At 37.0% G+C, this 23805-nt stretch overlaps 1 protein-coding gene across 1 annotated transcript in view; it reads right to left on the bottom strand.

Annotated features, from left to right (window-relative positions):
* Positions 1-654: 654 nt before the first annotated feature.
* Positions 655-23805, bottom strand: part of LOC578533 (protein unc-80 homolog) — a 58401-nt gene continuing 35250 nt past the window's right edge. The window contains exons 33-47 of the mRNA XM_030981785.1: positions 23290-23466; positions 22629-22836; positions 22121-22200; positions 20986-21109; positions 20278-20373; positions 19142-19315; positions 12756-12879; positions 10625-10843; positions 9488-9583; positions 8871-8959; positions 7631-7796; positions 5677-5802; positions 3662-3947; positions 2848-3068; positions 655-1420 (exon numbers count right to left, since the gene is read on the bottom strand). Coding sequence (XP_030837645.1) covers positions 1155-1420; positions 2848-3068; positions 3662-3947; positions 5677-5802; positions 7631-7796; positions 8871-8959; positions 9488-9583; positions 10625-10843; positions 12756-12879; positions 19142-19315; positions 20278-20373; positions 20986-21109; positions 22121-22200; positions 22629-22836; positions 23290-23466 — 2452 coding nt within the window. The 3' untranslated portion in view covers positions 655-1154. The remainder of the gene's footprint in view (positions 1421-2847; positions 3069-3661; positions 3948-5676; positions 5803-7630; positions 7797-8870; positions 8960-9487; positions 9584-10624; positions 10844-12755; positions 12880-19141; positions 19316-20277; positions 20374-20985; positions 21110-22120; positions 22201-22628; positions 22837-23289; positions 23467-23805) is intronic.

The raw sequence follows: 23805 nt of genomic DNA, 5'->3' as shown, positions 1-23805 counted from the left end.
GAAGATTGTACAATAAACATGAGACAAATCAAGATCAAAACAGTTTCATTTCAAAAGTCAAATTGCAAAAGGTATTAAATACAAGGTAAAATAAACAGTTTACTGTTATCCGTTTCATAATCTTTTGCACGTACCGTACACCACATGAACATATTCACATCGGTACAAACATTGCACAATAACATCAACAAGAGTATTTAACAAGAAAGAGTTTTGTGCACTTTCCATAAAATGTGAAATAGAATGCTACATTCAAATCAATAAATCTACGTTTATAGCACTGTTCATACTTTTGAAATTCTATCAATATAATCAATATACATCAAATTTGTTAAATATATCTTCTCTCTCTCTTTTTCTACAGTGTATAAGTTTAATACATTCGGTCTGTAATTTGGCATGCTATGATAATACATATTTGAATAAAGTACCTGTAGAATATTTGAAATTGTATATATATTTGTTGTTTCCATATAGCTATGTTTGAGCACCTAGTTAATATAATTGTTAGTAACATCTCTCTATAAAATAATACAAGGTTTTGAACATGTGCATTTGGCTACTAATAATTTGTTACATATTTTGAAAATATAACATGTTACAACTCTGTGAATACATAGGTACATGTACATGTGCATATATGATTTTTTTTAAATGATGAATATTGATACAATAAGGTTGAGGTCTTTTAAGTAGGAGCTTGTATTAACAGCTGTGCAAATTTGTGTTTATTTACATTTGCGTTTAAAGCTTTTTCTGAATCATTGTACATACACATGTACATACTTTATTTAATTATATGCAATATTCCTATCTAAAATAAAAAAACAAGAGAAAATCATTTCATTTACATACCGCTTGTCTTTTACCCAGGAACATATACATATCACATAAATGTCTCTTGCAGAGTTCCTCTTTGTTCCCCCAGACCAAGTTTGTGTTTTCGAATCCCCTAAACAAATTCCCCAAAGTGTGTTATGAATACTGCACGTACAATACTTCAACTTTGAGGGATCTTTCCATTAATTAAATTGAAACGTGTACACTCCGAGGCCTACTAAATTGTATTAATTATGCCTTTAATTTTCAAACATCAAAGTATGTCCACATTGCAGTCCCACTGCAACAAATTTGTGTCGGGTCCTCTCGTAGTCCTAGACATGAGTGTCTTCTGTTGAGGAAGTGCCTCTTCTGTCCTTGATGATAACAGGATTTCGCTGCTTGGCGAGGTCCAGGAGCCTCATTGTTTCCTGGACGTTACTGACATCCTCTTCCTCGGTGTCGGTCTGTGGTCCCATGGCTACAAATTTGTGCTGGGCTGCCTTGAGTAGCGGGGGTGAGGACGTGTCTTGGAGCAGACGACTCTCCTCGTTTGTCTCCTCCTCGTCGTGATCAAACTTCCCTATCATGGCATCTCCGACTATATAGTGGGCATAGATAGGAACAAAAAAGACATTCATGATATCTGCATAACTTAAAAATATAAAAGTACACACGCAAAATTTGGAGCGGACTTTAAAATACTAACCAATGTACAGAATATCAAAGCATGTACAATTAAAAATATAAGAAATAAAATCTCATGTTATAAAAAGCAGCCTAATATTGCTTAATGACTTGGATTTAGTATGATATGGAAATACCACCTAATACAAAGTGAATTGAAGAAAGTGATTTAGAAATAAATAAACTGATGAAGAAAAAAAAATTGTCAAAGAATGTGTTCATATCTACTGCAGATGAAAATTCTTTAAAAAGATTGTTTAAAGACTTTTATAAGATACTTGTATACATTCCTCTCACCTTCCCCCCTCCCTCTCTCTCACACATGTACTCTCTCTTTCTCTGTCTCTCACTTTCTCTCCTTTCTATTCCTCTCTATCTCTCACTCTCTCTTTCTCTCTCTCTCTCTTACTCTCATTCTCTCTCACTCTCTCTCTCACACACACACACTCTCTCTCTCTTTCTCTCCCCCTCTCTCTCTCTCTCTCTCTCTCTCTGTGAATGTAATGCATGGATATTTAGGATATTTAGAGAAAGAGAAAGAAAAAATAATCCATGTAACAAGTACTTTCACCAAGTCTTCAAGAAAGTCTTCAAGCCTGCCAATGTGTTTGTTTCCTCTGGATAAGCGCCTTGGATCAATTCGAGTGGCAGTAATCACGCGTGCTTCCTGCAGTGCTATGGAAGGCCGTTAATGACTTTATTCACATGCCCCAGACGTATAGAAAAGGGCACACGTGTGCTTATAAACTAGCAGACGTGTGCTATCGGACCTTGCACACGTCTGCTAAAAAACAGGCGGTGATTGGTGAATTAGCAGACGTCTGCCTGTTATTTAGCAGATGTGTGCCGCGTTCCATACGTCTGGGGCATGTGAATAAAGTCATCAACGGCTTTCAATAGTGTTGCAGGAAGCACGCGTGATTACTGCCACTCGAATTGATCCAAGGCGCCTAAGCATAACTGTATATTGTCACTTATCAAGGCGTGATAGCTTAGTTGGTAAAACAGTGGTCTAGTATTCCGGCGACCAGGGTTCAAAACCAAGTCGATGCACTAGTGCCCTTTAAAGGCATTAATCCTCATCACCAGGTCCCTTGAAGAGGACATAAAGCAGTCAGTCCTCTGGTTGCTTACTAACAAGCATTTATGCTTTCTTAGCAGTCAGGTCAAATAACATCCACACTCTAACAATCTAAGTCTCTTGGATAAGAACTTGGATAGGACCGTCAACAAAGAAAGCTGCAAGTCCCCTGCTTGTTTATCTGCAAGCATTTAAATGTTGTGTACATGAACTTGCTTTCATAGCTAGAAGTAAACCAAAATAGATATGATCCCACTCACTGTGGACGATTGTATCCATCTTCTCCTTGGCCTCCACATGGTCCTCTTTCTTGTCTGCCGTCTGCGTCTTCTCCTTCAGTTCCCCTCCCTCTGGACCCGTCACCTTGGGGTTGTCGGAGGCGGGAGAACTCTCGGTGACCCCGGGTATGACCGCACCACCTATCAGGCCTGGGGCGTTGTCACGACCCCGCGTCGGATGCCTCCGCTGGCTGGTGCTACGACTGATGGATCAAAGGAGGATATCGAGAAAGGTACATGTATGAAGATGTGTATAAAGCTTTTTTGGGGGGACGTTTGTAAGAAATGGGGCAGTAGAGTCAATCAAAAGAAATACCCCCGGTAAGTTTAAAATCTAAATGTACAGGTATATGTACTTGGACAGCACACATATTGTCTAAAAGGGTATTACATATATCTCTACACAAATTTGTACGAGTAAAGAGACAAGATGTTCTTGATCTTCTAAATATTTTCTAGTATTAATGATATGGATGCATACAATAGTACAACCTTTTTTTCTATTTAATGTCTCTTACTTTTACTCAAACTCAACATTCTCCTTCATGGTTAGACAAATACAATGTAGCTATTTGTAGTGTGTATATTTTACTATAGAGATACATATACCGGTACATGTACTGAGATTTCTTTAAAGCACATGGAAGTAAGATCTGTCTCTGATGCAAATGGGAATCTGTTCTTGATACATAATTGGCCTTGATTTCTTGCAGTTTGAGATAAACCCCCTACACTTGAAAAAAATAAAAATAAATAATAAACAAACATGCGCATAATGATTTTCAAGATGGCCCACCTGATGCGTTTGGTGTTCTGCCTGCGTGTGAAGCCACGCCCTAGCTTGCACTCCTCGTTATCCACTACGTCCTCCGCTTCTGCCTCTGCGTCCGCCTCCGTGATGCACTCCTCGGTGTGACGCAAGCTCCTGCGATTATACTGGCTGTTGGAGCGGGCGATGCGGGAAGGTTCCGTGGAGCTGTTGGCGTTGAGGTCGGCCTGATCCTGAGGGCTACCCGATGCACTTCGGCGGCTGGAGCGACGGGAGCTCTGTCTGCTGGAGCTACGACGTGACGTGATCGTGGCTATGTGAGGAAGATGGCAATGTTACAGTAATTACTGACCTAGTACTAAAACTGAAAACTAAAACAACTTAAACATATACATGCATATATGTTCATGTACATTCAATTGGTTTGGCAGCTGTTTCTATGCAGTATCTGAAACTGTATATTCCCAGTTTAAGTTGCAGCTATTTACTCCTGAAAAACAGTAAGCGCAGGCAGTTGCACCCCCTTTTTACCAGAGGCCTCTTTTATTAGTCTCTTGCAGTATTGTTGGTTAATCCTTTTTACACTTGTGTAATAATAATAATAATACTAATGGTGGCTTCTTATATAGCCACATGTCCGTCATGTTCGTCACGCTGTGACGCTCCTGGTGCTGCCCCGATTATTTCCCTGGTTTTAGCAAGGCAGCCACTGCGGCGCTCTAGCATTTCAAGAAATTAATTCCTGTCTATCATTGTTCGGAATTCCTTCTCTTCTGTCCGTAACACTTCTAATCCATCCATATGCCCATTCAAAATATTCTTGTGACATCTCTAATGTGACTATCATTGGATCATCTAAATATATTATAACAATCTCCATACATCGGTGTTAATTGCCTGACGAACAATATCAACACATGCTGTCAACGGTACAAAATCAGTTTTCTTTTTTAATCTTTGACCTTAAAAGTATTTGTCCATGGTTTCTTGGAACCAGCAGGGCTATAATGGCATTTGTATCATAAAGGGAATCTGAAAACAGGAAGGCTTAATAATCGCTGCAAATGTCTTTTCTTAAAGTTTATTGTGACTCATCAGGGCCCTGTTTCATAAACTTTTTATCAATAACAGGCTGTAATAAGTGTTATAAGCTACTAAAATTGTGGCATCTGATTGGCTAAGAGCCAACTTGTCATAGGATTTTAGCACTTTGTTATTGATTAAAATTTTTATGAAGCAGGGCCCAGATCTCCTTTTAGTGATAAAGAAGTAAATTATTCGGTAATCATGTGGTTAGAAATTGCATAATTCATATGCAGTAGGGCATTAGGGCAATGGATATCCCACTGTGCTAGCCCCTTCTTGTTCTAAAATTGTGACTCATTTACGAATGTGATTGTGAGTTGTCATGGAAACAGACCTTTTCTAGTTAGATATTATACATTGTGGCACATGAGATATCCTTTTGGTGATAAAAATGTCAAATTTTCAGTAATTATTTGGTTAGAAATTGCATACTTCAGACACAGAAGGGCAGTAGGACAATGGATATTCCACTGAGCTAGCACCTTCTCTTTCTGACATTGTATCGCATTCACGACTGTGAGAGTGAGTTGTCATGGAAATAGACCTTTTCTAGTTAGATATTATATATTGTGAGATTTCCTTTTGGTGATAAACATGTCCAATGTTCTGTACCATTTGGTTAGAAATTGCATAATTCAGATGCAAAAGGGCAATGGAACAATGAATGTCCCACTGTCTTGTCACCCTGTGCTTCTGAAATTGTGACTCATTTATGACTGTGAGTGTGAGTTGCCATGGAAACAGACCTTTTCTAGGTAGATATTATACATTGTGACACATGAGATTTCCTTTTGGTGATAAAAATGTCAAATGTTTAATAATCATTTGGTTAGAAATTGCATACTTCAGATAAAGAAAGACAACATGAAAATGGATATGGCACTGACTTAACACCTTGTGTTTCTAACATTGTGACCCATTCACGACTGTGATTGTGAGTTGCCATGGAAACAGACCTTTTCTAGTTAGTCGTGAGATGATGGAGCTACGTTGCTGGAATGGTGACATGACCTGCATGCCTTCTACGCTCTCCACTCGTTCTCCCGCCAGTGCAACTAACTCGTCTGTGAAACGTACTTGATCTAAAGTGTTAACACGTACAGATAGACAGATAGATAGGCATACAGACATGCAGAGCAACAGACAGTCGGAAAAATAAATGGCCAGACAAATAGAAAGGCAGATATAGTCGGACATGTACATTGAATTAAGACATTTTAACAATGATCATAGAATATTGGAAGAGAAGTAGACAGAAAAGAAAAGAGAGCAAAGAAAGCAAGATCGATGGAACACAAAACATAAAAAAACATTACATGAACATGACAACAACCAGAACAACATGCAGATGTAAAAGACAGATTTAGGTATAAGTGTACAATGTAGATTGCAATATAGAATTGCAACATAAATGAACACAACACAAGGTATAAAGCAAGATGAACAAGACAGGGAAAACAAAGATGGAGAGGGAGAGGGAAAAGGAGAGAAGGAGATGAAGAGATAGAAAGAAGGAGAGAGAGAGAGAGGGAGATTGAGAGAAAGAGAGAGAGAGAGAGGGAGACAGAGAGAGATAGAGAGAAAGACAGAGAAAGGCAGAGAGAAAAAAGAGAGAAAAAGGCAGAAAGGTAGAGAGAAAAAGAGAAACAGAGAGTGAGAGAGAGAGAAAGACAGAGAGAGATTGCAAGAGAGACCCAGAAAGATTTCATAACAATTATTGATGGGGTACAACATATCACAAACAAAGAGAGTGAGGATGGAAAATGACAGTACAACAAAAACAAAGTGCATATTAGTATTGCATTTTGTGACTTTCAATAAAGACATCAAATGTCTACAAATCGTGATACTACATGTTGATTTCATTCATTTCTATGAATAAAATGGTCATAACAATATGAACTGCAAGCATTTTCCACTATGCATGTTATTAATGTGAAGCTACAATATTCGTTATCTTCATTATACATGTACGTATCAGTCTAAGGTGATCTGGATTCCTTGCACAAGTGGTGAAATAGTGAACAATAACATTATTTTATTTACTAGTACTATCAATAAACCTGACAACAGGTGAAAGTATTATCAGTGATTCAATTCTCTACACTTTTGGATATATACATAAACATATTCTAGTGCAGTACTTAATTGTCAATTTGCTAACACTACATGATGATAACTTTAAAGATAAATAAAACTAGTTGTGCTGTTTGTAGTAAATCACTGGCTCGGTAGTCCTGTTACACTTAACTTGCTTCTGATTGTAACATTTCTATTTCTTATGCAATGGATATCTCAAATTTCTCAAAGCAGTGTCTTTCACACCTTGGACTCAATTACTTCACAGTAAGTTGTACCGTCTACATGTACATTAACTAACAGTGAATGATCTACACGTAGCAGGACCAATCTAATTCTCTAGTTTTATATGTCGACGTCATTGTCTTGTCGTAGAAAACAATGCTAAATGACGGATTGAAAGAAGATGTTCTTCTTGATCCTGGTCAAGGGGTCTCAAACTGAAATGTCTACAATGCAATATTTTTCAACAGTTAACAACTTAATTATCCATACATTATCCGTAAATTTGAGGTTTTTTGTATTTTTCGTAACTCAATAGTGAAAGGTAGACTGGTTGAATCAGGGCCATTGCTGAATACTTTGAGATGTAACCTTTGATATGTTAACTTCTCAAGGAGCAAAGATAGGAACAAGTTAATTTAGCGCAAACGTTCGTAAATTACAAAACTTGGTAAAGGGAAAAAAAAAAAATAGTTGTTAACTGTATATCCAAATGCCCAGTGGAGATAAGGAAGGCGTGATGGGGAGGAGGGGGTGGGGGACAAGTCCCTTGTACCCTGGGGGTTTTAGGGTTGCTAGCTATGGACGAACTCGGAGAGCAACTCCTACCTCTTGGGACAAACATATTGTCCCTGAGATGCCTCAGCTCGTTGCACAGCTCAATCATGTTATCCGACATGCTCTTCGGTGACTGGCAGTGGTGACCTCTCAACTTTAGACCTATGTACCTCTGCAGCATGACCTCTGAATCCGTCTCACAGATCATCCGCAGCATCTGAAAGATTAAATAAATAAATGCATGAGGACCAGTATTATATTCTTCTGCTTTTATATAGCGCCCAATACATCGATACAACGATGTGCCTTACAGATATCGGATTCAGGCTTACCCACACACAATGTATGCACATTTTCCACTCCCTAGGGAGCATTCCCAGTATGGTTTATCTTAATCAAATTTCAATTAAACTTTCATTAACAGCCATTTTCATCCTAAAGTACACGGAAAGAGAAAGGAAGGAAATTACTTGGCGTACTACATATACAATATATGGCTCTATGGCTCAATGTATACCTATGTAAAGCTATGTATATAAAGATTGTTAAGTTTAATGGATTATTATCTGAGGTGTATCACACACAAAAAAGGGAATACACATATGGACCCTGTCTTATTAAGGCAAAAAATGGCTCTCCCCATTGGAAATACTCCCAATCTAGTGACTGACACTATAATGTAAAGACTAGATGAATACGAACAACAACATTCCCATTCGTATCTAGCATTTACAGCACTCCCTACAGAAACTCTGTGGTTTTGGAGAGAATTCAATTGTCAATGAGTTAACAGGAAAGTCTAAGATATTTCGTCATTTGGTGTCCTATATATTAACATGTACGTTACCAAGAAAAAGCATAATAAATGAAGAAATTGCACCTTAAATGTCATTTTTCTAGATATTTGGTCTGATAAGGTCTCTGCGTGGTAGGGCTATGATCAACTTTATGGAATCACCCAGGTACACTGAAAACTTTGAAGACATTTCGGCAGCGTATGGGAAAAAATACCTGACAAAATTGATGTGCAAATGGCTCAGTGGTAGAGCAGAGGTCTCAAAACTGGAAGGTACCGGCTTCAAAACAGATTCGATGTGCTAATGCACTTTGGAAAGGCATAAATCCTCATTACCAAGTCCCTCAGAGAGAACTTATTAAGCCCTTGGGCCACTGGTTGCTTACTTACAAGTATACACATGCTTTCTTAGCAGTCAGGTAAAACAAAAATATAAACGAAATACTTTGGACTTGCCCTAACATGGCCATTAGGGAATGTACATTGCAAGCATACCTTGAAGGCAATGAAAGGCTTCAGCAGGACATACAACGGAGTCTTCACCGAAGTGAGGAAATCTAAGAAACTCCAAAGAGCTACTCCGCCTGAAAGGAGAAAATAATTATAATTAGGCTAAACAATGAAAACACTGTTTATACATTGCATTGAAAGTGAACATAATCCTAAGAATATTAAATACTCTTCATAAATTCAGATATGAATTCAGTTATCTATACTAACCTGGTGAAAACACATACACGTCGCAGTAGTTAGATTGCAAGCAACAGAAATAGAGCATGGATTCATTCAATAAAAAAATGTTCTTTGAATTAAAAATGAACAAGTATTGCAATCATAAGAGTTTCTCTTTGTTTGTGTACTGATTTGATGACACATACATTTTCACCTACATCAGTCATTGGTGTTATCGTAATTTATGGTTTTATTATGATTTATGAAATTATAATGAAAGAGGAAATGAAATGAAATGAAAGGAATAAAAATTGAATGAATTGCACAACTTCGTTCTAGATAATTTTGAAAAACTATGTTAATTTTTTTTTTTTTTAATTTTAATATAAATAATTTTTTGTTAAAATGATTTTTATATTGAAGTGTGATGTGATATTTACCCATCATGTGTGATCCCAACTCCTTGACAACAGTTGCTATGCGATGCCATTCTCTGGCTAGTTGTGACTGGAAACAAACCAACATGATCTTCAAACCTGCAGAAAAAAAATTGATCATTATTTTTCATAAATGTACCTTAATCATAAATGACATATTTGTATAAACATTTGATTACTATCATAAATGATCCCATCAAGTTTCAGTCATTTTGAGCAAGACACATTGCCAAATTATCACCTTTCCATGACCTCGATTTGAGCAAATGGATTGTGACTTGAAATGATAGAATAACTCATGGCAGCTTCAAATGCAAATGAATCAATTCATGGGCATTTAATTTGAGTTTATAATTGATGGCACATAAGTTGTCTGATCACAACAATGGGAAGTCAAATTAAGATATATGTATATTTCAATAGCAATCAGTATCATTTCCCTCTCTCTCTCTCTCTCTCTCTCTCTCTCTCCTGCTCTGTCCTTTTTGCTTCTTTGTATCAACCTAGAGATGGAGTGAGAACCCCTAGGAAAACTATGGCCTCTTGACGAAGGATACCGTACGGTGACTAACTCACTGAACCATAGCTCTGGTAGAGGAGATAAAGTTATGTAACCGGAAGTTGCACCCGTTCATATGTCAAGTTCATGTATAGTTTTCTCCCATCAAAATTGTATGTTTGAGGACACAATTTGGAGCTCCAAGAGTTGAGCATGTGCGTTTTAGGACCTCTCATAATTTTGTATTTCATTTTTATTTTATTTTCTTCCGCATTCATGTAAGTACACAGTTTTTTTATAACAATAATAATATAATGTACAATAAGTATTTTTCTGACGATGAATCATAAATAAGCAAATACATATATATATATATATATATATATCAATTGTTATTTCAAAAAAAGAAATGATAAACTGTCATAACTACTAAATATCCCCAAACATTATAAAACATTATAAAGTTTTGTTGCGGAAGAAGGACTGTCATTGTAAGCAGATTGCTTGATAATATGACAGCACCAGACAAAACTCATGAAATAGGTTAACACATTTATTAAGCAGAAACAGATAATTAACTATGCACCTCACTACTGGCCTAGCTTGTATGACACACATAGCAGGTCATCACTGACACTCACCAAGGTACCCCGCTTCATAGAGTGAATCTGGCACACATCCTGTAGAGTCCCTGAAGGAAGCACTGGTATGGCTAGGAAGGTCTGTCATGGAGGAGTAGTTGTGCTTCGGGAGCCCGCTACCCCCTCCCGCTGGCCTTGCCTGCTTCTGGGGCGGCAGCAGGGCGTTGAGGATCATGGTGAGAGCAAAGGAGATGTCCGAGGGTCGGATCTTGGGCGAGTCTGTACGTGGAGATTGATTACCAATGCCAGTTTAATGAGCTAATAAACTACAGTGAGAGGTATATACATATTACTGCAATTATATTGATGACCTTTAAGAGTTTCTCAAAAGATATGCATTCTTTTCAAATACTACAGGGTCTCAATTTAAAGCTGGAATAAATCTTGTATTGTCAGATTTGTTAATCATTTCAAAATTTCTTATTTGATGGTGGCAGTGGTGGGATATGTACAGTTGTTAACAACAAAGCAATAACAGAAATCTACAATACTTTTAGGACGCTGTATTGCTGATTGTCAAGATTTCATCACCATTTCTTCTAATAATATTGGGAGAGCAGTAGGATATGAAACCATGTAAACATAAGGATTACTATTTTGAACGGTGCAATACCTTGCAATGCTGACAAACATTTGCAGCATGACTACCTACCTCTAAACATTATATTATGTCATCGGTACAGGTGTATAACTTATTACCGGCTGTATACTGTGGTAGCTGAGGGATGTATACTGTTGCCAGCAACAAGGCAACAAAAGGGCACTTGCAACATGGCTACCCACCACTAAACAACGATACATGTGTCAGAGTCCTTACATTATGCATTTCATCAATATCTCTTATCACAACACATTGGTAGAATAGATGCAGTTGTTACCAACTAAGTAATAAAGAACAACTGGAACATGGCTATTCAATTCCACAGCTACATCATTGTACTTTTTAGAGTCTGTCTCTTCTTAGAATGATGACAGCGGTGGGATATATAACATCGCTATATTACAACGCGGCAATTAAGGGTACTTGCAGCATGGACACCCACCAGTAGAATGTTGTACAGTCAAATCTGGCTAACTGTATAAAAGGCCACCTATCTATAGTGTATGGTGACGTTAAAGGTCAGTCCCCAGACGCAACTAATCATATCTGATTGATACAAGTCTGTAAAAACCCAATTACACACACACACACCCACACATGGTCATCTGTATTGCCTCCCTCTAGAAGGAAACATGTGCTGAAGAACCTTTCTATAAGTGTTGGGTTTTCCTTGGGTGGATTTTAATAGACAGGTTTGACTGTATTTGAGAACTTTTTTTTCACTGTAAATATCTCCTTTAACAACACGATGGCAGCGGTGGGATGCAAATCTATGCCTTAAAGGGATTGGGTAACTTTGTCTCAGATTCTGAAACAAAATCCTGGATTTAGCTCATGCTGCTATGATAATTATAAACCTTTATGTCAGTCAGGAACCCCGTGACTTTTACAAGCTGATCGCCTGTCTGATTATCAAGATATATATGATTGGAAATCAAAATCAAATTTTGCGTTTTCCTAACTGTCTTCATGACACTACGGTCTATTGGAGAAAACGAGTATGATAAAACCGGTCACTCAAAGATTTTTACTTTTTTGAGGCACTTCTTTATCATGTTGAAGCGCAATTTTTTAGGAATTCAATATTACACCATATCACGGGCACTTATCACACGTAGGGCCGTGCATCTCAGATTTAACATTGTTAAACGATGCCTTTAAAAATCACTAGACTATTGTGACAGTGTAAAAACAAACAGACTTGCAGCACACCCTATCCTGAGGGAGAGGGGCAGGACAAAGTAGATCAAGGATCATGTTATACTGTCCTCTCTGGAAAGTTAAATAAAAATGGATGTCCCTCCTAACCAATTATCCAAGTGACTCAGTAACTTTGTTGAAGGTTGATGAAAAAAATGTGTAATTTTCCCAATTTTTATTACTAATAATATTCTGTTTTCACTCAAACTTTCATATTATCTTTGATTCCACATCAAGCATTGAAGTCACTATCTAAGCACCATTTTCTCTCATATGAACAATGTTACCAAGTCCCTTTAATTTGACTTATGTCCTTTCAGCATTACTCACCAATTCTGCCACAACCCACCCTCAAGCAGAGGGGCAGGACGAAGTAGAGGAGTATGGTCTCAGTCCTCTCCGGAGAGTTGAACATGGGCGTCCCACCAAACACCTGCTCCAACGTATACATGTCCTATAGGGGCACATCATCAATAATTCATGAGATCATGTTTATTCATAACATAACTGTACATATTCATTAGATTAAGTCATGGATATTCATGATATTCAGTTCCTTATTTCTGATATTCCAAACAAAGAATTAATCTAGGTTCTTTAAACAAAATAATACTCCTGATTCTGTGTACTATATAGAGAAAATGGTTGAAAAATAATGAACTTTTTCTGCTATTGTTTGTTAGCATTTAATGTTAAACCAGTATTACCATGGTGTTAGAACTTTCAATTTTGTTTCAGGGTTTCTCGATGCAATGTAGCTCGTTGCATCATTTATTCTTTCTGATCAAAAGACTTTATTAATTGGCCTTGTGTATTTTTCGAACCTGACAGCTTTCTAAAAAAAAGGTTACCGATAAGCTAATAAGATAGGATAACAATCTTATCCTGTGAAAAAAAATTTAAAGAAAAGGTAATTTTCAGAAGTAATGTGTTTTTGTTTTCATTTTCATTCTCATCGATGCTTCTTCATCTTTTTTTTTCTCTTTTACAATATGTGGCATAAAGAACACACATGACAACATGAGTGTACAAATATGAATCTGACTAGATGTAATTCACAATTTACTTTTTTCACACCAGATTTTGATTGTAGTTTTCTATCATTTTCAAAGTAACCTATCAGTATTTCTTGCAAGTTATCAATAAATTATACCCCCAAAAAAGTTTTACAACATGATTGTAACAAAGTGTACGAGCAAAAACATGCTCAAAAGTAAAAGGATTGCCATATTTTTTCTTTTGATAAATTAGGGTAAGGACTGTGTTCTATTAAAAGTTGAGGAAAAAGTTGAGCAATATGTTTTCATGATAACAATTCGTCCCTATTTTCACGAAGTGACGGTAGTGAATTAAAATCGCATACAATTTGCATGCGGATTTTCCTCACTACCGTCACTTCATGAAAATAGGAACGAATTGTAAAAGATATCATATCTACTTACACATGACAAGTTATAAAGACATGTTACTATAACAATGGTATCAAGATGCCCAATATCCATTCAACTTCAGCATAACATAGGTTAAATCCCAACCATGCATGCTCCATTCTCAAGTGTTCAACCTCCACCAACCTTCATTAACATGCTAATTATATGCATCCAGCATGCATTTCACTACCAAATATGGTCATATCACTTGCATACCAAATTATCCAGTCACATGACTTTTTTCAATAATACATGCTGGCAGTCATACATGCTAGATTGTCAAATAATAGAGAGAGAGATTATGAAATGATATCGAAAACATTCAATTAGATAATAATTGATATGATAATTGGTATATCATTGGAATTGTCAAGAAGAGAACTGTTCCCTGAAAGAAAGAAAAATGCAGGAAATAATGTGAGTACAAAGTATTAAAAAGAATGTTGCATTTCTTGTAAAAGCCATGCTGATCATAGAATAGAACCAAACATCTCAAAAATAAGATAAATGTTATCATTTACACAAATTCTATGTTTTCACTGGGTATTTCCAATTTCTACTAATAAAGTTAGTTTTCAGGATAAAATGACTAATTGTATTTTAATTGATAATGGTTGTCAATCATGCTTACTAATAGTCTATTGTTTACCAAGTCTTCAATCAGTCCTATTCATGCTGTTTCGTTCTTAGATGCAATTCAAAGAGAATGGAATTTAAATAAAGTAAGGTTTTCATGCTTGTTAGAAAACATAGCTCATGCGTTTTTTCCAGGAATTCCAGGTGATCCAGGGAAAGAAAAAAATCAATGCACTGAAATAAAATTTAAGGTGATAAATAGGAAATGAAAAGAAAAGGAAAATTAAGGAATCAATTATTTAATCAAAATCATGACAAGCACCAACCAGCTCTTGAAAAACTAGAATGGATTAATTGTTGCTGCACTAGAATTTGTGCGAGTGGAACAATGATCGATGATCGAGCTGTTTTTAGAGACGAGACTTGAGGGTGTGACCCAAACATGCTGGGAAAAATAAATTGAACTTTGTCATTAACGAGTGATTAATGTTCTTGTTTTCAACATAGGAGCATTGTGGAAACGGCTTTTGAATACACAGGATGCAGGCATTTATCAGGCGACATTTAAAAAAAGCTGTCACAAAAATATGAGCGGTTGACTCCTGAAAAACGTGAAACAGTAGATAATGTCTTCTCTCCTTATTTGTTTATATTTGAGCTTTAATAGTTGAACTTAATAAAATTGGCAACAGGATGCATTTTACCACTGCTGGAACTAACATGCATATAGGAAAGACCCATCTCATACCAAATGAATTATTTTGGAGAAATATATGGGTACTTTAGATATCAATGCATCATGCAGTACTAATTCTTATCAACCAAAATATCTATACAAAATATGTCATGCTAGACGGGCACTTTATTTCACTGACAAGAGGTTTGTTAGGATTCAAGATGCATTACTACTTAATTTAATAGTTTTATTGTTGACTATTGGGTAGAACCAAGAAGCTGTCAACCAAATTTCAAACAAAATCGCATATCCAGACATAAATTCAATGGCAACTTCTCTCCTTGAGGTTTTGTTTTTTAAAAGAGGGGGGAACAAGGTCGGAAAGAGGGGTCCAACAAGGAACTACAATTGTATGTTTCAGTCTCGGGCGGTTACCAGCATGCAACCAACACTTGTAAGTGGAACTAGAAAACAAAAATAATAAAACCACGAGAGGTGGGAGTCCATTCCTCATATTGTTAAGGAAGTTATACTAGACTTGAAAATATACCATACAGTCATCGAACCGAACCAACTGATATATAAAAGTAGAGAAAGGAGAGTTGTATCTGTAAGTAGAATCGTTACATGGACATACCAAGAGAAAGACATTACCCTCGCACACACAGACACACAGACAGACGGATGGACGGACGGACAGACAGACAGACAGACAAAGAAACAAAACAATAGATGATGTCACTTGCCTTCGGTTTCATCCAGTATTGATGCTATGACACAGGATGAGAGTGGGTTGAAAGAGACCATGGCGTGATCAGCACATAGTGTTTGTTTTGGTTTTTCGTTTTTTCGTTTGATTAGATATTGGGGAGGAAAGGAGAGTGAAGCAATATGGCGGTACAGCAATGAAGAGAGGAAATGAGAAAGAGAGAGATACATGTACTATGCAAGGTGCGACAAAACTTTTCTGTCCCGTATTTTCCTCAATGTAAGTTAAATCTAACCCATGGTTTACAGGAAATGGATGTTTCCTATGCTAAGTAGTTAACAAAATTTTAGCATGCTTGATGGAAAATCATACTTAAAGTCTTCCATTTCTTTTACAGATTTTGGGGCTATTACATAATTATAATTATAAAAGCTTGCGTTTCTCATCAATGTTGACAGAACAGGCTTGAAAGTAGTGTGATATAATAAAACATTGTTTGTATCACACAAAAGAAGAAAGGGAACCATAATTTAAAAAATTATCCATTAATTGAAATTTCATATTGAATTTTACTTTGTTTTTTAAATGCAAACCCAAATATCTCTTTTCTATTAATGTAAAATCAAATTTATTAATCATCTTCTAGATTATTCGCTAGGAAAATAAGAAACATGGCAATTGTCTTTTGTGAGAGAAAAAAAAATGTCAGAATTATAAACTGAGGAAGTTTTGTCGCACCTCGTAGATATAGATTTTGGAAAAATGTGAGTAATTTTACTCTCTACATATTACTTTACTACTAAAAAGCATTGTAAAAGCAATGGAAAATCTACACATTGAGCTCAAACATTTCTTTCCTTTCTTTGTTTTTGCTTTTGTTTTCACGTGAATATTGAGTCACTTCAGTGCACTTGATAATAAAGACTGAGGCCGCTGAGCTACAGAATTTTTTTGTCATCACTACCAGGGAAATGTTTGTTCCGTATGTGATGCAATGGCACAAAACCAATTTCTCTGAAAAGCTGTTGTTTGGATTTCAAGAACTACAATTATTTGAAAGTCTCAAACCTCTAGATTTAGAAGATATGTCAGACTGAGGACATCTTAATATAGGTGAATTACATGTACTGCTGGTTTTGAGCTTACAATTCACACATCTACTTGGTGAGGACTTTTACTCTAACTATAATCTCCAAAAAAACCCATGACTTCAGAATCAAAAAGGTGTTGACCTTTTTTGTGCAAAATAGGGAAGATGAAAGAAGTTGAGCTCAACTTTTGGTTAATGAACATCTATATGAACAAAGAAAAATAAAAGTTGTTAATGAAAGCAATTTCTTTTTAAAATGACCAATCAACATGAATCTATCAAGCGGTGTATGCAACAAATAAGAATTGAACATAACCTTGGGGGAAAAACATAAAAGAATGATTGCAAAAGGAACATGTACCGGTAACTGAAGATAAATTTAACATAATCAAGAACATTGGTCTTAATATGAATACTTTCAAAATAAGAGAACTATTTTGCTGAAGTATAAGTCACGTCTAATGTAAAATTATGTATTGAGATGTATTTGTATAAAAGTGATATAAAAACTATCATAGACCTTCTCTTTCTTCGTCTCCATAAATGTACCTCGACATAACAGTAAGTAGTGCGGAAAATGATCAAATGAAATGGCAACACAAATGTAAAAGAAACAAGTTATTTATTTTGTTTAAAAAAAATTGACAGTATTTTTCTTCACATCTAGTCCTCTTTCTTTCTTGTTTCTTTTTCTAAGTCCGATATTTCTGAAAACTGAATTTGAAATTTAAAATCAAAATTAAGTTATACAACATCTTTTTTGCTCAGTTAAGTAGTGTACATGTGCCTGTAATGCTGTGAGCGTGACTTGTACACAAAATTACATTGTAGTCTCTAACAATAACTTCATCACTATACAGCTATACATTGTACCAAATATATCATAGTATTTTCTAGCAATACCTATTCCCTTTAATGTAAGCATGTAATTGGTTTTATGAAAAAAGTTTACATGGTACAATTGTGAAATCAAATTCCCGTCAACAAAAAGGTACAGGAAGAATTTTTATGTGAGGGTATATATATACTACACTGATGTCCCATCCGGCTCTCTGAATCATCCCTGCTGAATAAATTTGATGCTAATTCAAATTAATAAATAGCTATTTGTCACAGGCACCTAATAAAGTACAGTAATGGTTTATGCCAACAAAATAATACAAATCTTTCAACTTAAAAAAAAAGAGGTTCAAATTGAAAGAATGTATAATGAGGGATATTTTAATGGAAACGATAAGCTACATGTACCTTTAAGATTTAGTAAAACTAAAGAAAACATTTACCACAGATTCATGACAAGAATTTTTCTAAATCAATCATTACATCTTTACACTCTGATTTATTATATTATGTATAATTAAACTTTCAAATGTTAGAGTAAATCTACACAGGAATTTATCTGACTTTTACAAAGAAAGCAAATTTAGTGCATACTTTTTATCCTTGATCCACACTACATGTGAAAATTATATCTCTATAATAAAAAAAAACTAAGTTAAAATCCTTGAACTGCATTTGATAATGACAAATACAGCAGAAAGCAGCAAGAAATATTTTCAACTATAGGATTAGACAGGTTTTAGTTAGAGAATTCTACCTCTTAATGCAGAAAATTACACCTGTGTTGGGAAAAAAGGCATTAATTTTCCAGTCATCATACAATTAACCTCGCACACACAGATGCACTCCTATATAAAGGCCCATTCAGTCCCAAAGGCAAAAAAAGCACCTTCCGAAAGAGAAGGCAAAACTAACATTTTCAAATTTCAGGAGGCAATATTAAAGGAAAAGAGAAGCAAAGCAGCACAAAAAATGGCCCTTACTCAAATGTGTATTCCTTTATCTGTGTGTTGATTTGAAGAAACAGAATGGAAACACACTATACTATATATCCAGTTTAGTTTTGTCGGGGCTTATTCTTAAGGGGTTGAATGCCTCAGGTCTGAATGAACCCTGATACTACAGCATATCATACACACAGAGATACACATTCATTCATTCACACTCACACTGGGTTAATACACACCGATGTTGCCTACTAAATCTACAAAGCTAGTGAAACACACGTCAACGACTTTGTGCCAACTTTCATCTAGTTTCATGAGCACTACGGCTTTGTTCCTTTTTTTAAACACAGAGCGAAAAGAAACGGCCAATGACCTTCTGGTGACCTTGAGAGGGTCATGGGTGGATCACACAGGGGGTGAGTGATCATGTGACCTAGCTTGTTCTCACCTTCATACAGTGCATTTGCATGGCGACTAGTCGGACCACGGAGGAGCAGAAGACCGGTGGAGGGGTAAAGCGGACCCCGCCCGAGGAGGCCACGTTGAGCAGCTGGAGACCATCGGCTCCACCAGGAGCAGATCCATCGCAGAGGAGGAGCGCGAGGCAGATGTTGAGCAGGGACTGAGGTGTCATTAACAAAAAATTTAAAAAAATATTAGACTTCACTGGATTCTCTTCAAAATACTTTATAACCTTAAATCCCCACTGCACTAGTTTGGCCAAAAGGGATTAAATCTCACTGCATGGTTACCGACAGGTGGTTATCTCATCAAATCAGCATAGGGACCAATGGTCTATGATTAGGCATTGTTTGTTATATAGAGGGTACAAATAGTAGTGCAATGGGGCTTTAATGCTTAGATTCATTTCTACATGTATGAGCTTTGATCACAGCATTTAAAATATGAAAATTGATGAGCATGTATTACATCAAATTTCAATCTAAATTAAATGAATTACTAGGTCATCCTATCTTCTTGAATTTTACGACAGGTAGTAACCTTTAAGAGGTATGTGAGTTAAGATGGCTTCATATCTACTGATGATAGCCTCAGCCTACAGTGCACTGTACCGTCCTCCTGCAATCTGATTTTCCCAGCATTTCCCAGCATTTTCATCTCGTCGCTAAGAAACATGCAGGAGAAATATCTTTTTCCATCCGTTGCAGGTAAGTTATGGAACCAGCTACCTACTACTTTAAAGACTGTTTTAGCTGTTGATCAATTCAAGAGACTTCTGAGGTTCCATTTATTTTTTTAAAGGACAAATGTACTATACTGGCTCCACACATCTTATTTAAAGTGAAATGTTACTGTTAAATGGCCCCGACCTGTGGAGTAATGAGTGCAGCACTATGTAACTGCAAGAAAAAGCCTGTCTTAGCGACCTCCTCTCTATAAAGACCACCTATCTAAAATGGTCACCTGTATTGCCTCCCTCTAGGAAGAAACATTTGTTGTAGGACCTGTCAAGAAAGGCCACCTGTCTACAGTGACCAGTTTTCCTTTTTCCCTTGGGTGGCCTTTATAGACAGGTTTGACTTGTATAACATATACCTCTTGGGATTTGATTCTATATGTTACCTTCAAATGGGGAAGATGGCTGATAATGCTCTGTTTCGTCAGGGTGATGTAGATTCCCTTCAGAAAGTTTGCGGCTGATTCCCAGTCCATGTGGCGCTAAAATATCAAAATAAAATAAAAACGACTGCAAGTTTACCTCATGCTTAAAGGAATCAATTAATCTCATGGCCTGTGGAAGTTATTAAAAAAACTGTACAATACTATTTTGAATACAACATTTGATCTCAACAATGTGAGAGTTCTCATCACCATAATTATCAAGAAAAGAAGACATTATGTCCTTGGATTGTAATGCATAGACCACTGCAAGAGAAAGAGCTTGACTTAAAGATGCATAGTAGTGGGCTCTAATGGAGCTTGGACACCATCCAGGTGTTTACCCAATAACAGGTGTTGTCAATCACCAGGATAAGCCTTCAGTTTTATGACCAACAGGCTTTATGTAAAGCTTTGTATTTTCCACCCATTCCCCCATTTGGTGAAGTCATTTTCTAACTCTCTCTTACCAGAAGACTTTCCAAGAGACTAGGGTCTATTTCTTGATGGGACCATGCTGGGTTTTCTGTGTGCAAACTTATATGGTACACCCATTACAGGTATTTCCTCTGAGTCTGGTGTCAGCAAATTATGGCCTTCTGCATTTGGAAACTGACGACCCTCTCCCTTTGAAAGTATATGGTTTTATTTCTTGTTCTTATTCTAACTCACCATGAGTGTAGGTTTCTTATGGATCTTCTGAAAGAGTTTGTCCAGTCTCTTGAGAAGGGTGATGAGGGCGGGGCGTAGGTCCTGGTTGGACCAGTCTGTCAGGGGTATCATCTTGGTGATGTACCTGTGATCGACAGAAGAGACAATGACATATCATCCATGATCAGTTTATTTAACTCATATCCTGACATAAGGCTGCATGCACGCTACCGTTATAGTGCTTTGTACACGCGAGCACGCTATCGATTGGCTGCTTAATTCACGCAAGCGAGCCACAGCTTAGCTGCTTAATACATGCACTCTCGCATTCGTATTAGCAGTTATTGTTCATGCTCATTGTACTGTGCTGAGTGCTTCGCATGGCTATTGATCGCACCATCAGATTATCAGATTTTCTCAAAATAAACTTGGCACAGGGGAGATTTGTGGCTTGGCACAATGGGGATTAGCCCTGTGGTACTGGTCTGTATTCATTACGGCATGATAAGAGTTAACAGAGTGGTTGAGAGTATCTGTTATTATTATGTCACGATCATTGCAATAAATTATCGCAAAAAAAAAACACTCCCTATTCGGTCAGAGGTATCATCTTGGAGATGTATCTGTGATTTTCATAAGAGACAATGATGAATTATTCATGTTCAGTGAAGTTAACATTCAGTATGATTTCCAGTATCGTCTATAAGTGGGGTATCTTAACCAGGAAGTGAAGTTCACACTGCATGTACATGTATGGAGGTCTCGTGGTCTACAGGATACGTCACCGGAGTGTGGATCAGATGGTTCGCGGTGCAAGTCCTGGAGCGGCGCTGATGTCCTTTGGCAAGACATTAATCTACATTTGTCACACTTGACCAAGCTAGGTGAGGTAAATGAATGGATTTGGACTTATGGTTTTTTCTTACCTGGGGACCTAGTAATAAGTTACTCCATTAACCTATTATTAATGAATGAACTACAATACTTGGAATCTGGTCTACATACATCACATGTTGCTATGTCGGGCAAGCCTCAGGAATTTTTCAAGTTGTCAAGAACAACCTTTTAAAAAAAGTATGCATAAAATTTGAATACGTTAGTAAACAAATCCATTGAAGAAAAAAAATTACAAAATTCTTGAGGTAAATTTACTAACCTTTGAAGTCCTTTGCATCCCATGGTCACGGGGTCATGAGGCGCGACCTTTAGTAAGGTCAGGGCAACTTCCGCAATACGCTGCCAGGAAGTAACCACAAAAGATAATATTTACAACAGTTTCTACATACAGCATCATGGTACAGAGTACATCTTAAGTAAGGTATATTAATATAGTTTTAATGAAATATAATGTATAACCTGCAAATTGATAAAGATTGGACATTGGAGGTCTTCAGGATGATGTCAAGGTAGCTAAAGACGATAGGTACAACTTATCGAAACGCGGAGATAGAGCATGAGTGGGCCCTTTTCAGGTCCAACTAACCCTGTTGAAAGTATACGTGGTGTAACCGCGAACCTCGCTCAAATCTATCCTCACCATGGAAGCCTTCAAAGATTACATCTGTGTGGTGTAAGATACAGAATCATAAAGCACACTATGCTAAGTTTGCCCACCGCTTTTAACCGTGGCATAATGTGAAAAAGGTTTTACCAAGCCCACATACCATATGGCATTTCTGGTCCATGATTTCAGTCTGGCTGTGGGTCCTGGACTCTGCTACCGGTCTGAGTTCCTTGAGCCTGGCCAGTCCGTGGCAGTAGAACTCGGAGACCACGCTCAGCAGCATGTCTCTTGGCTTGCAGAACTCGTTCATGGTCTCTGATTCTTCAGAATCGTCCTCGTAACGACGCTGGACGCGATCGTCATTGTATCTGTATTTTAATGAATAGAAGATGATATTTGCCAGTGGAGGTTGTGATATCACTTCATAAAAGATCATAAAAGATCTTTAAACCTTCTGGAGTAAGAAATGAAATTAAAGAAAACATGATAATAGACATTCATATTGCACCATCTACCCAGTAACACTGCAAATAAGATTATGGGGTACAGTATTACATTACCTCAGCTTAGGGGAGCTTCGTTTATGAGTTATTGAGTGAATTATTTTGTTCCTAATTAATAGTGACCATTGGCAAGACATCTATCCACATTTGCTACACTTGAAGTAAATGGGTACCTGACAGCAACTAATTCCTTGAAAATCATTAGAGTGCCGAAAAAGCAGCCATGCCAAAGATAGGGGGGACAACAGCGGACAGACATGAGCGCTATACAAGAACCCATTATCATTATTATTATACTAATCAACGTTCAATGGTTACCTGAATCTAAAATCTTCCCTCATATCCTCGTCTCCTAGGTCGATGTTGTTTGAGTTGTTGATGCCCGACTTGCGCGAGTTATGCTTGCGGACCGAGCTCTGCTGGGAGTTGGAAGAGCTCTTGAAACTGGCAGCCACATTGGACGTGTCGATCTTGCGGCTTGGTCCACTGGTACTCCTGGAAAGAGGATACAAATGTTTGCGTAATCATGGAATAAAGGTACATTCAAGGAATCATGTCAATATACATGTATATATGGGGATACAAAATTTGCATAAAGCTTCAAATCCCTCTCTAGATATTTTCCTTGATAAAACCTTTATCATTATAATTTTGTACACAGAGTGATATATAATATTGGAAATTTATTCGTCTTTCTCTTTCCCTGATTGTCTATCAACCCTCTACCATAATTTCTATCTCTTCCCTCCCTTTCTCTCTACATTACATTTCATGTATCTCCCTCCCATCCTTGCTCTGTACTATTCTCTACTCCTGTCTCTGTTTTCCCCTCTT

This window comes from Strongylocentrotus purpuratus, unplaced genomic scaffold (genome assembly GCF_000002235.5).
Source record: "Strongylocentrotus purpuratus isolate Spur 01 unplaced genomic scaffold, Spur_5.0 spur5_scaffold_12, whole genome shotgun sequence".
NCBI classification, from domain to species: domain Eukaryota; kingdom Metazoa; phylum Echinodermata; class Echinoidea; order Camarodonta; family Strongylocentrotidae; genus Strongylocentrotus; species Strongylocentrotus purpuratus.
Note: the sequence above shows the minus strand (reverse complement) of the source record. Positions and strands in the feature narration are given on the sequence as shown.